Source organism: Triticum urartu, chromosome 4 (assembly GCF_003073215.2).
Source record: "Triticum urartu cultivar G1812 chromosome 4, Tu2.1, whole genome shotgun sequence".
In the NCBI taxonomy this organism is placed as follows: Eukaryota; Viridiplantae; Streptophyta; class Magnoliopsida; order Poales; family Poaceae; genus Triticum; species Triticum urartu.
The window spans coordinates 490873063-490886897 of NC_053025.1; the positions used below are offsets into that span (position 1 = coordinate 490873063).

The window sequence follows — 13835 nt, forward strand, 5'->3', positions numbered from 1 at the left end:
CCCTCCTCGAAGGTAGGTTGGGGACCTTCTTCTAGCGCAAAAAAGATAATTTATGGAAAAAAAATCGAGTAAACATTTCAGCGCAATAGTAGTTACGAATCTCTGGGAATTTAAGAAGCCGTGAAGGGCCATATCTGGGAAACGCGAAACAAAAGAGAAGAGAGAGGGAGATCCAATCTCGGAGGGGCTCCCGCCCCTCCGCCGCCATGGAGGCCATGGACTAGAGGGGGAACTCTCCTCCCATCTAGGGGGGAGGCCAAGGAAGAAGAAGAAGAAGGAGGGGCTCTCTCCCCCTCGCTTCCGGTGGCGTCGGAGTGCCGCCGGGGCAACGATCGGGACGGCGATCTACATCAACAATCTTGCTACCGTCAACACAAACTCTCTCCCCCTCTATGCAGAGGTGTAACACCCCTTCTCCCCACTGTAATCTCTACTTAAACATGGTGCTCAACTCTATATATTATTTCGCAATGATCTATGGTTATCCTATGATGTTTGAGTAGATCCGTTTTGTCCTGTGGGTTAACCGTGATCTTGGTTGGTATGATTGTATATTTTATTTATGGTGTTGTCCTATGGTGCCCTCCGTTCTCGCGCAAACATAAGGGGCCCTCGCTGTAGGGTGTTGCAATATGTTCATGGTTCACTTGTGGTGGGTTGCGAGTGTGGCAGAAGCTTAAACCCGAGTAGGTGGGCTATGACGTATGGGATAAAGAGGACTTGGTACTTAATGCTATGGTTGGGTTTCACAACCTTAATGATCTTTTGTAGTTGCGGATGCTTGCTAGAGTTGCAATCATAAGTGCATATGATCCAAGTAGAGAAAGTATGTTAGCTCATGCCTCTCCCTCATATAGAATTGCAAGAATGATTACCGGTACTTGTTATCGATTGCCTAGGGACAAATAACTTTCTTGTTGACACAAATCCTTTTATTATCTTGCAAAGTACTTATAGTTTTATTCTTGCAAAGTAGTTCTAGCATCGCACCTACAAAATAGTTTCATGCCTGTTTCCGATAAAGCAAACGTCAAGTGTGCGTAGAGTTGTATCGGTGGTCGATAGAACTTGAGGGAATATTTGTTCTGCCTTTCGCTCCTCGTTGGGTTCGACACTCTTATTTATCGAAAAAGGCTACAAATGATCCTCTATACTTGTGGGTTATCACACCCAAAACTTGAAAACTCAATCACACAAAACTTAACGGAACTTCGTGAAATAGATTAGTATGGTAAAGATCAAACCATTCACTTTGGTACTGTCAAAGACAAGATTCATAATTGTTCTCACACAATGCCTGCTGTACCTTATCATTTCCACAATTTATATCACTTAATATAAGCTATGGAAGCACTAAAACAAGCAAACTATGCATTGAAAACAGAAGTTGTAAAAAACAAAACAGTCTGAAATGATATGAACAATGACCATACTTCTGTTACTCCAAAAATTCTGAAAAATTAGGACATTGTAGGAAATTTGTATATCAATTATCTGTAAAAAATTCATAGGCACGCCCTGGTGGGTAGTGGGGCCCATGGGAAGCTCCTCCACCGACCTTCAGCTCTATAAATACTCTAAAATCCCAAAAACCTAGAGTAGTCGACGAAACACAATTCCAGCCGCCGCAAGTTCCAAAACCATAAGATCCAATCTAGAGGCCTTTTTTGGCATTTTGCCGGAGGGGCAACGATCACGAAGGGGTTCTTCATCATCACCCTTGCCCCTCCGATGATGCGTGAGTAGTTTTCCACAGACCTACGGGTCCGTAGGTAGTAGCTAGATGGCTTCTTCTCTCTTTTTGATCTTCAATATAAAGTTCTCCTCGATGTTCTTGGAGATCTATTCGATGTAATGACTTTTTGCGACGTGTTTGTTGGGATCCGATGAATTGTGAGTTTATGATCAGATCTATCCATGAATATTATTTGAGTCTTTCCTGAGCTCTTTTATGCATGATCTTTATAGCCTCGTATTTCTTCTCCGAAACTTTGGTTTGGTTTGGCCAATCAGATTGATTTTTCTTGCAATGAGAAGAGGTGCTTTGTGATGAATTCGATCTTGCAGTGCTCAATCTCAGTGACAGAAAGAGACATGACACTTATGTATCGTTGCTATTAAGGATAAAAATATGGGGTCTATTCCTACATGAATAGATCTTGTCTACATCATGTCATCGTTCTTGTTGCATTACTCGGTTTCTCCATGAACTTATTACACTAGATGCATGCTAGATAGCGGTCGATGTGTGTTGTAATAGTAGTAAATGCAGACAAGAGTCGGTCTACTAATGATGCCTATATACATGATCATTTCCTTGGAGATCGTCATAATTATTTGCTTTTCTGTCAATTGCCCAACAATAATTTGTTTACTCGTCGTATGCTATTTTCTTGAGAGAAGCCTCTAGTGAAATCTACGGCTCCTGGGTCTATTTCCTATCATATTATTTCCAGATCTATTTATCCAAAATACCAAAAATACCTTGGTGCACTTTTTCTTTACTTATTTTTGTGTGTTTTTCTTCTAGATCTATTTATCAAATCTCATACAATTTAATCTATCTCAATACCGAGGAGGGATTGACAACCCCTCTTATGCGTTGGGTTGTAACTTTTTGTTGTTTGTGTGCTGATGTTGTTTACATAGTGTTGCTTGGTTCTCTTATTGGATTGATAACCTTGGTTTCATAACCGAGGGAAATACTTACAATTTTTGTGTTGCACCACCACCTCCTCTTCGGGGAATTACCAACGCAGATACAAGCAATCCAGTACACTCTCATCTTTCAGGCAACCCAGGAGAAGCAAACTGACAGTACTATTCATCCAACTCCAGTACGTACAAGATATAGAGCAACCATAGATGGTGCACTAGCTGATTCACATACGCATGCACATCATGATGATGAGGACATGGCACAAGATTTGTAGCTCATGCCAGCAGATAATCTTACCTCTTGAGATAGCAACTCCCCTGTTGACAATTCAGATAAAAATCATGAAGCAACTGATCCCGAGTCAGAAAACGTGGCCATGAACATTTGCTCAAAACAACATATAGTAGCAAGGACAAACTATTCGAAGCAGAAGAGGCGAGGTGAGCGCGGACCTACTTTGTCACATGGTTTAGAGAGAATGATAGTAAGGATCGAAACTAGGATGAAGGTTGACTTCATGGAGGGAGAAAACATGCCTATTGGCCCTCTACAAGCAGCAAAACTTACTTCAGAGGTTGGTTATCAAGTCAGATATCATTTGCCATTAAAAACCAAGTGGAACGAGTATAATGCAAAGGGGAACACACATATGCTTCCTGAAGTTTTATAGTCAGTGTAGGTCAGCCATCAAATGAATCTGTTTTGCAATTGTACCATACCACATCATTTTATCTTCGCACTCTAAATGTTGTAACATGCATTTGTGTATGATGTCTGCAGTTAATGTTTGATTTTACAAACAACGCTCCATTGGTAGAAGCAGTAACCAAATGGATCATTCAGAAAAGCGTGCGGTCACACCGGCACCGACTTAAGGCGATATTACAATAAGGTTAAAAATCTTACTGATGAGCAAGCATCACAGTTGAAGCCATTCACTATTACACATATAGATTGGAAAGATATAGTAAAACGGTGGAAGGACGAGCACTACCAGGAATTCATACTTAATCTGTCCATTCAAATTTTACTATACCATATCGACGAAACTAAATTTATGCTTCAATTCATAGGAGATCTGTGCCAAGAATAAAGCAAATTGAAGTGCTATGAAGCTCTACCAAACTATTCGCTCTAGACGCTACATTGCAACTTATCATAGTAAGGTAAGCACTCCAACTTCCTACATGCAAATTAGATTCTTTCCATAAGTATATGGCATGTGGCAGTAATGTTCATCATGTCATGTTTGATATACTAGTGTAATGAGGAAAGCCAGAAAGCTATAGCTATTGAATTTTTTAAAGCAATCCATGCCAGAAAGAAGGATGGGATGATGAGTACGCTTGCAGCAACAACACTCGTAAGCATTCTGCAATTTTTAGATTTCACATGTAATGTGCCACCCGAAATATTATGTTTCTAACACCATACTAACAACGCTTCAATCATACTGCAGAAGGACATGAAGGACAAGCAAGACGCAACTCCAATAGAAGATGATGAGCCAAAAACAGATGTGCAGATTGTTGCAGAGGTTCTCAAGGACATTACCAAGCATAGCACGCTCCTTGCAAGCATGGGAGTCTTCTGCCTCCAGGAAAAAGACAACCTCTCATGAAAGCATGAGAGAGCTTGAAGAGAGGCTTGCAACTCAAGAGCTAGCTGTGAGATCAGGAGCTGATAGGTATCAAGAAGAGCCGAATACAAGAATAGTAGTGCGGTAATAGGAAATCAAAAAGCTCAAAACAAAGCAACAAGAAGAAATTACAGCTCTTAAGAAGGAACAAGAGGATAAAATTGCTTCTATGGAAAAGAGGCAATCAGATTTGGATGTCACTTTAGGTTTTGCCTTAAGGTGATTATACAACGCCTCTGATAACAGGATGTCACGGCCCACTTTGGGGGCTCTAACAATAACATGTCGCAACCCTAATGGTGGTCTTCTTCGTCTGGAAAGTTTGGTGGTCCCTTATTATATTTTGTAATATGTGGTACTCTGTCTATTTCCTTTTATGCCGTGTGTGATACTTCCTCAATTGGATGATCATTATTATAGTTGTGTTAATCATGTGTGTTTTCAGCGTTATTGAAGGTTATTTCATTCTTATTTTTGAAATTTTACTAATTTTCAAATTTGAATTTAAATTTAAATTTGGTTGCCAGCTGCAACACTGAGCAAATTGCGACAGTAATAGTGACAGAAATCCATGCCATCACTAGCTTCTGGACCCACATGTAAGCAGCCATGTCAGCATCTAGTGGGCCCACATGTCAGGATCTTTGACCGGTCAAATCTGATTGTTACTGACGACCACCGCCAATGATAAAACCTCGCCCGGGCCCAACTGCATGTTGCCACGTCAACATCTTCTAGGCCCCTATGTCAGAAACATTGACAAGTCAAACATGGCGGGTCAGTTGTTAGTAACACATGTATCATTTTTTAGTCGTCGCAGAAGATAGCTTCGCCGACAAATTTGGGTTCGTCATCTAAGTTCTTGCGTGACAGTGGAAGTGGTACCGTAAAAAAATTATTTTATATGATGACGCTTCAGTGAGGGAGGGGGTGACGGCCGGAAAATGTCACCAGACCATATTTGGTGACAGAAAATAGTTTTACGTGACACAAGTGAAACGTTGCAAAATAGCGGCGGTTTTGTAGTGGTGTTCCAAATCTCGGACTTTGAAGAACTAAGGGGTGTATTTCCCTTGCTCTTGTCCCAGGAGGCTTACCAGCAATTTCTTTTCTGCCAACGGTAGTTGCAGGACATCAACATGTCCTGTAATAATGATCTTTGGGTTATCCCTAGAGCTCAAACTATCGCACATCCAAGGTGTACCGACTTCTCAAAGGGTAATGTGTTCCTCTTATTGCCTGGTTATGGAAGACTTGTGTGCAACGCAAGCACCAAGTTTTTTTCCTTGCTACCGCTCATGGATAGCCTGAATACCAGGGCCATGCCGCAAAGAAAGATATTTTACTTATCATCATATGATTTTATCATGTGCAATGAACATGTTATTGAGGATATAGAGCATCTCTTCCTTGGTTGCCCCTTTACAAAGCACTGTCGGTATTATTTGTGCTCATTTGTCCAGCTATCCGATGAACTTCGTGCTCATTTGAGACGTCTAACGAGTGCTTTAGACGTTACCTTTTTTATGGACCATATCATCGTAGTGTCTTGGAACATTTGGATTTCCATAATGACTAGATCTTCAATCATGGAGTTCCTAATCTTTATAGATGTAGGAAGGATTTTAAAGATGAGCTAAAACTTTTTTACATAGTGAAAATAACTTCATATCCAAGCCTTATAGATAGGGTAGCCTCATTCATGTAAGTAGTTGGCATGTGGCTTGTTGTAACTGCACATACCTTATTTGGTTTTCATTTTATGAAATTCATATACGTAATTCACCTATTGTCTTCCGTTACAAAAAGACATAGTCACTATTTGAGGGAATGTTTACCCGGTCCCAAAAATAAATATCACATCCTGTTTTCTTATGTTAAACTCCACGGTGAACAAAGAAACCTTTGACAAATCATGAATATTGGTAAAAAGAATAGTATTCCATTTGCTTAAAACTCTGCCGTCGTGAAATACATAAACTAAAGTGAGAGCTTACTTCGAATCTCCCATCAAGGAATACAACTGTGAAAACATACGAGTACAGAATTGAGATCAAATTGCATTTCAAAACTTTTGAACTGGAATTAAATAAAGATGACATCATCACCCCTTCCCCATGTCCACCCGTTGGACCGCGAAACCACCGTTATATTGTTGTGCTGTATAATGATTCTTTGTTTGCCATTATGGTTTTATATCATGATGACCCGCTGAGTTGTTCCACGATAATTGAGCGTTTGACCTCTATTTCCCGCTTTAAACAATGCGAGAATGGATTAAAATGAGAAGCCAACAAAGATTCGGTAACACAGTTCACAGACGTAAGTTTAACTTGATTTACATATCATAACAAATTACTTTTCTATATAAATGCATTTCTGCTGAAAAATGGCCCAACATACTACTGATTAAGAACCACAGACTAGGGATAAGATCACCGTCCCGCAATTTTGTGTCATTGGTGGAGCCGATTATATATTGACCATTTGTCAACTTTTTCGCCTACTAATAATCATCAAGTTGCAATAGATAATTAAGCCAAGTCGGAGCTAGCTAGCATGCATCATGAGTGAAACTTCTACTACTTGGCTATTGACACCTCCCGTTTTCCGCGCGCAAAGGAAAACAGGGAGGAGGCGAAACTAGCTATACGTCGTACAGTGGTCCGTCCATGGCTGGGTGGATCTTCTTCGTGACGACAGACACGCGATCGAAACATAAATACACGCAGGCTGGGCAATGCAGCGCCAGTACTGGCTATGGCTAGCAAAGCGGGAAGCGCGCATAGACAGAAGCGAGAGGCCGGGGCTCAAACGAGGAATGAATTAATGCGGCGGAGCCATGGCATGATGAGCTCACGTCGGCCGTTCTTGCCTGGACCGGCACTAGTTCCTCGATCGATTCATTCCACTGATCCTACTCTACTGGAGAGCCCCCGCGCGCGCCTAGTCGACCGGCCGATCGATCACGTTGCATGACGCACGTCGCCCGAGGCCAGCCACGAGCTGGCGCAGCGCAGATGGGTGGCTTCTGGCCGCGATCGATCTCTGATGCCTTCCTCCGGCCGCTCCCCCCACTGCCGCACTGTGCATGCCGACGTGCTGCCGCCACCGGCCTGCGCCTGCGCCTGCGTGGACGGACGGGAAGGGGAGGGGAGGAATGCGGCATCAGGGGGTAGGAAGCCGCACCGCTTGTCGGGTTGCCTCGTTCCGCGCCGAGAATTACTAACCCCCAGCAGCAGCAGCCAGCCCAGCGGGCGGCATCATCGTGTCGTCGACGCAGGGGCCTGGCGCGCATCATGGCGCCGGCCGGCCCGGGGATCTCATTCCGTCTCCTCATCCCATCCTCCGGTCCAGTCCAGTCCTCCTGGCTATGCTAGCCATGGCCTCCTCTCTTTAATCATGGGCTAAGATTTGAACTCGATAACCATAGTTGCTAGCTGCGGAGACGAGATGAGTGGTGCATTAGCCTGCCGCTGTTGGCGCGTGGATTCTCTGTTCGCTTCAATCCTGCGCCCACGCGGCCCCGGTCTAGACTAGTCGTACAGTAGTAACAAGATTGATTACACTAGCTCTAGTGTGTGTATACAAGTGCTAATCGCTGCGGCGGCAGAGAGAGAGGGAGGAGTGTATTCCAAGACACACACACAATGATTGTGTCTCTCGGGGAGGCGGGCGGGGGGAGGAGGCGTGGATTGGTAAAGTGAAGGGGGTGCTGCAGAACATGGGCCTTGACCGACCCATACACATACGCGCGCATGGCACATACTACTACGTACAAAGGTATACTACTACTACTCCCCTATGTCGTCCCGCTCTCCTTCCATGCAATCTTTTGCTCTCCTCTTTCCCTGCTCTCTTTTTGCCTGGTGTCGATCAGCCCCATTTCCACACCCCACGGCCCCCTTTCTCCTCCTGTCTCCATTACTCCGGCCTAGTTATTATGTTACCCTACTAGCCTTTGCCCCCACAAGGCCATCGAAAGGCGTAGCAGCCAAGTTACACTACCAGGTCAGGTCAGGTCAGGTCTAGAGACCACGGCCAGCCGGCCGGGGAAAGCCTTTTCTCTTCCTCTCTCCTCCCTCTGTGTGTGTGAGAGAGAGAGAGGGAGAGAGGAATCAGGGGGAGGAGGAGGTGGCCATAATTCTTGCGAGCTCGGGCAAGATCATAAGGGAAAGACAAAAAGGCCGAAAGGCGAATCATGCTGCCACATGCCACACCCTATACAAAAGCTAGCCCTAGACACACCAGCAGAAGCATCCATCTCACTCGATCGCCCACGCAAACTCACACCACACCACCGTAGCTAGACTAGAACCACAACTAGAACTTAGAAGAACTAGATCGATCCCGCACAAACGGCTTCGATCGTGCTGCGAGCTCCTCCGGATCGATCGATCGGCCGATGGGTGCTCACGGAGATCGCCGCCGCCACCGCCGCGAAGAGGTGGGGGTGCTATTGGACGAAGAGGAGGAGGAGCTCGAGCACCACGCCAGGGCTTGCGGCGGCGCCACGAGTGGGCTGGTGGATCAAGAATTGGGTGGCTGCCAAGAAGGTGGAGGGGGCATGGTGTTTGAAGCGAGCAGTAGCGTGGGCAGCGTGAGTGCGACCATGGGCCCGCCCCCGATCATGTGCTGGCCGCCGCCGGCCCCGTCGCTGTCGCCGCAGGAGCCACTCCACGGCGCGATCCACCACCACCACAACATAGGCATCGGCGGCCAGGGCCCCTTCTTCCCGTTGCTCCCGCCGCTGCCTCCGCAGCCTCCGCCGCCGCCGCCCTTCTTGGCCGACTTCTACGCCCGGCGCGCGCTCCAGTTCGCCTACGACCACTCGGGCGGTGCGTCGTCCTCGTCCGACCCGCTCGGCTTCGGCGCCGGGCTCTACATGGGGCACCACGGCTCCCCCGTCCACGGGATGATGATGCCGCCGCCCTTCGGGGCGTCGCCGTTCGGCGACTTCGGCCGGATGACCGCACAGGAGATCATGGACGCCAAGGCGCTGGCCGCGTCCAAGAGCCACAGCGAGGCCGAGCGTCGCCGCCGGGAGCGCATCAACTCGCACCTCGCCCGCCTCCGCAGCCTCCTCCCCAACACAACCAAGGTACTGGCTCTGGCTGCATAATAGTGCACCCTGACATATAGATTCATGCATGCAATGCATATCTTCAACTCTAGCATGCATGTCTGCAATTCTTTCTGCACAGTGCACTGCATATAGCCAACCCAAAACATGTGTGTGCATGCGCGCGAACTCCAACACTCCATTGCTGGCTCCCCATTCCATTTCAGCATATTCTATGGTAGGAGTGAGCTACTAGGAGACAAGGGGAGGGAGGTGAGCCGCCTAGTTGACGCGGAAAAGAGAGACCAGGAAGGAAACAAAAAGCTTGCGACTCGAGAGTTACTGCTGGGCGATGGCCTCTCCGAGGAGAGACAAGCGCGCGAGCTCGTGTCAGGTACACACACTCACAGAGCGCCGGCAGCAAAGATGAGAAAAGCTGACTGTCTCGAGATCCTGCTGGTTACCGCGCACCCTACTCCCAAGAATTCTAAGCCCCAGATCCTTCTACATGCCTTTAGCTACCTAGCTCTTCCAAACCATGCGAGTTATCCCATGCAACTGAGTTATCCATGCTAGTTAACCTTAAGCTAATAGCTAGTCGTGCTATAGTACTCTTTCATCTCTACCGGAGTAGTAGTAGCATGGAGCGAGTCGGTTTTAGATTTGCACCCCAAAGTCTTTACGGTCAAAAGGCAGCAATGCAGTGCATTGTTACTGATCTGTTGACTGTTCTAGTAGTGTTATTAGGTTCAAAAGCTTTTTGGTTTCTGGATGCTAGATTAGACAGCTTACAATGACATATACTACTGCTAGCCCGTAATCCATGGATAACACACATCATCCACCGGCTAGTGCTGCACGTATGAGCCCCAGGAGCACTGCACCGTCTAGCTAAGAGGGATTTGACCACGGGCGTGATAACGGAAGAAGCATAAAGAATGCGGGCGCAGAGTGGTGGTGATCGATGGTTTGGTGCCCCACTAAACCCCAAAAGGAAGAAACACAGATCGCTTGTGGAGGCGTGCATGCGAGCACCACCACCAGCAGGCAGGGCAGGGCAGGGCAGGCGAGCCATGCACTAGCCATTTTTTGTGTATTGATTACGCGCGCGCTGTTTTGCTTGTGCTCCCCTCGCTCCTGGTAGGAGGAGAGTGGAGGGGGAGACGTCGAGTGAGTCCCACGCTCGTCGGCTCGGAGGCATGCATTCCACGGCACGGCACGAAGCCGGACCTCCTTTTCGCCTGCATGCGTACGCCCCATCCATCATTCCCCCCAGCCTACCCCTTGCATGCATCATCCTCCTCCCATCATGCATGTTAGCGAGCTGATTTTTTAACTACTAATCAACTACTACTGGCAGCTCGCCCGCCGCCGCGCGCGCGTGCGTGCGTGCGTCCACTTTCCTTGTGATTTACTCCATGCATGCATGAATGTTTGGTGCGCAGACGGACAAGGCGTCGCTGCTGGCGGAGGTGATCCAGCACGTCAAGGAGCTCAAGCGGCAGACGTCGGAGATCAGGGAGGAGGCCTGCCCGCTCCCCACCGAGGCCGACGAGCTCACCGTCGACGCCTCCAGCGACGAGGACGGCCGCCTGCTCGTGCGCGCCTCGCTCTGCTGCGACGACCGCCCCGACCTCCTGCCGGACCTCATCCGCGCGCTCAAGGCGCTCCGCCTGCGCGCGCTCAAGGCCGAGATCACCACCCTCGGCGGCCGCGTCAAGAACGTGCTCGTCGTCACCGAGGACGACAGCATCGCGTGCGACGGGGACCAGCAGGACGAGGACGGCGGGATGCAGGCGCCCATGTCGCCGCAGCACGCCGTCGCGTCCATCCAGGAGGCGCTCAGAGCGGTCATGGAGCGCACGTCGTCCTCGTCCGGCGCCGAGGACTCCGGGGGCTCCGCCAGCGGCGGGCTCAAGCGGCAGCGCACCACCAGCCTCTCGGCGATCCTAGAGAACAGGTCCATCTAGGCTAATTAACATCCACGTACGTACGTACGTGATGATCTATCTATCAGCTGATGTGCAAAACGGAACGAAACGAAACGAAACGGAAGGAAACAACAGTTAAACACAACGTACATGCACCACAGTATCCCATAGTTGATGACAGTAATACCGTTCAACTAGCTAGCTTAGCTACTAGTTTTGGGTCATAATATCTTCTCCAGAGTGTTACTGTTTTTCACCTCTTCTCGTCTAGGTTTCTCCCCATTGATTTATATACTAGTGTTTCTTTTGTTTGTGTGGTGTGTGTGTATCGATATCTCTCCATGGGATCGATCTCAGCGGTCAGTACAAGGCTTCTCTTTCTCTCCTTGCTGGAGTTTAACATTTTAAAACCCATATACATTCAACTTCTCAGGTTTCCCACGTTTTCAACCTGCAGATACCGCTAGATTGCATGTTTATTACTCGCTCCGATCTGTATTACTTGTCGCTCAAATACTAAACGTATTTTAATGCTAAATACATTCGTTTGAGCGACAAGTAATATAGATTGGAGGGAGTAACTGATTTGACATGTAAGTATGAAAGTATGGGCTCATTATGTCTTAGCTCGTCTGTTCGAGACAATATTGCACGGTTATATAATTTAATTGTCATGCTCGTGTACTACACATTAATGCATGTTCCAGAAGAGAAACTATGAATGTCCTGTTTGCACATAGTATACGATCAATGTCTATACATGCACCATATGCATCCAGTTCACAAAAAGTCATGTTTTGGACAGTATCTCATGTCAAATATTTAATACTCTGACCACCAGTACTGTTGTGAATACTTAGATTGAAACTTGAAATCATATGCATAGATTTATCAAGAGAGTATGTTCTTATTATTTGTTGGTGTTGTGCATACATTGCAGTTAAAACTAGTCACAATTACATTTTGAGGACAGTGTTAATGTCCAAAACGCCACCTTTTCATTAACAAGAGGGAGTATCATTTTCTTGCTGGATCATCAAGGAATGTAAATCCCTTCAGACCGTTTCAAACCAGTCTTGCTAAGTCTCAGCCCTGAGATCCTACATTAAGATCCATGCAAAAAAAAATAAATTAGTTTTTGTATCTCTTGCATGTTATGTCACTTGACTGAGACTTTGCTAAATCTAAGTAGACCGAAACCTAGCCACACCCATTTCAAATCAGTAGTATTCATCACCTAAAATGGTTTTAGACGAGTCCTACAAAGGTGGTTTATGATGGATTGGCTTCTATGTGGCATCCAACGGCATCAGTTTTTGTGTGTGGAATAACTGCATCATTTTTCAAATGCTATAGAACATAAAGTATTATTTTTAAATCTCGATCTTACCAAGGAAAAGACTAAAAAATCCCGATCTGAAATTACAAAAGAAAATCATTTAACAAAATCAAATTCAGACTAACTATTTTAATTTCTTCAATTTTTTTATTTTTAGAAAATGTATGTTTTTATATACTTTCCCAACTCCGTGTCACCGAATTGTCTCAAATTAATTTTCGCTTCTATTTGGAACATTTCCATTTCAAGATTTGGGATTCTCTTTCTCTCTCCAAAATCTAATCGTATTTATTGATGTTCCTCAGATTTTTAGATGAGATGGAGGTGATAGGGTAGACACATAGATCTGCTTTGAGTTGGTCAACCCACTTTGGAATTGTCTTAGGAGGATTCTAGTGGTTTTGAGAGTGACGGAACAATTTGTCTGTTTTACATTTTATTATGGGTGTATTGTGCGCTCAACCATACTAGAGGGGTACGTGAACACTTTTTTTTTGCATTTTTATTTCGTACTCTCTCCTTTTGAGAATAGTTGAAGTTCCAAGTTTGCCCTAGGTCAGACTTCATTAAGTTTGACCGACTTTACATAGAACTATATCTACATCTATAACACCAAATTTGCTTCGTTAGATTCATTATGGTATATATTTTCATATTATATGCATTTGATAGTGTAAATTTTGCAAAAAAATATCTATAGATTTAGTCAAACGTAAAAAAGTTTGACTTAAGACGATCCTCGAACTTCAATTATTTCAGAACTGGGGGGAAATACTGCTTTGCAAACTGCCATTATACATTGCACTTTGTAGATCTACTCACTGTGATTTACTCTCTGTGTGTGTTGGGGGGGGGGGGGGGGGGTCGTATGTGTGGGCGCGCGGGTATGAATTTGTTGTAGCGGCATTTTTTTTAGGAATCAGAAGAAGCACTGCCTTTTCATATAGAAACAAAAGGGTGAACATAATGTACAAGGTGGCACACGTTTTCGGGGGAAACGTGGCAAAACCCAAAGGAACTAAAAATTACAGATGCAACTTAGCCAATGCCCATAGTGGGCATGACACCCAAAAATGTCATCTCGCATTACTTGATGTCCTCCAGCATTGCCACCTCATAGTGAGTCATGCAACGGCCCGTGAATACTCATATGTTCTTCTCTTTCCAAATGTTCCAAATGGTGTAGATGAGCCCGCCACTTCGAT

General features: G+C 45.9%; 1 protein-coding gene across 1 annotated transcript; it reads left to right on the forward strand.

Annotated features, from left to right (window-relative positions):
• Positions 1-8206: 8206 nt before the first annotated feature.
• LOC125552219 (transcription factor bHLH30-like) lies at positions 8207-11600 on the forward strand. Its single transcript, XM_048715708.1, has 2 exons — positions 8207-9399; positions 10806-11600. Exons 1-2 carry the CDS (start codon positions 8704-8706, stop codon positions 11328-11330), a joined length of 1221 nt encoding a protein of 406 aa, XP_048571665.1. The 5' UTR covers positions 8207-8703; the 3' UTR covers positions 11331-11600.
• The last annotated feature ends 2235 nt before the right edge of the window (positions 11601-13835 follow it).

What these genes read in the sequence shown, in the direction of transcription:
- LOC125552219 (XM_048715708.1), top strand. Translation starts at nt 8,704, where the DNA reads ATGGGTGCTCACGGAGATCGCCGCCGCCACCGCCGCGAAGAGGTGGGG. An exon ending in TCCTCCCCAACACAACCAAG is followed by an intron (nt 9,400 to 10,805) that starts GTACTGGCTCTG and finishes TTTGGTGCGCAG; the next exon opens with ACGGACAAGGCGTCGCTGCT.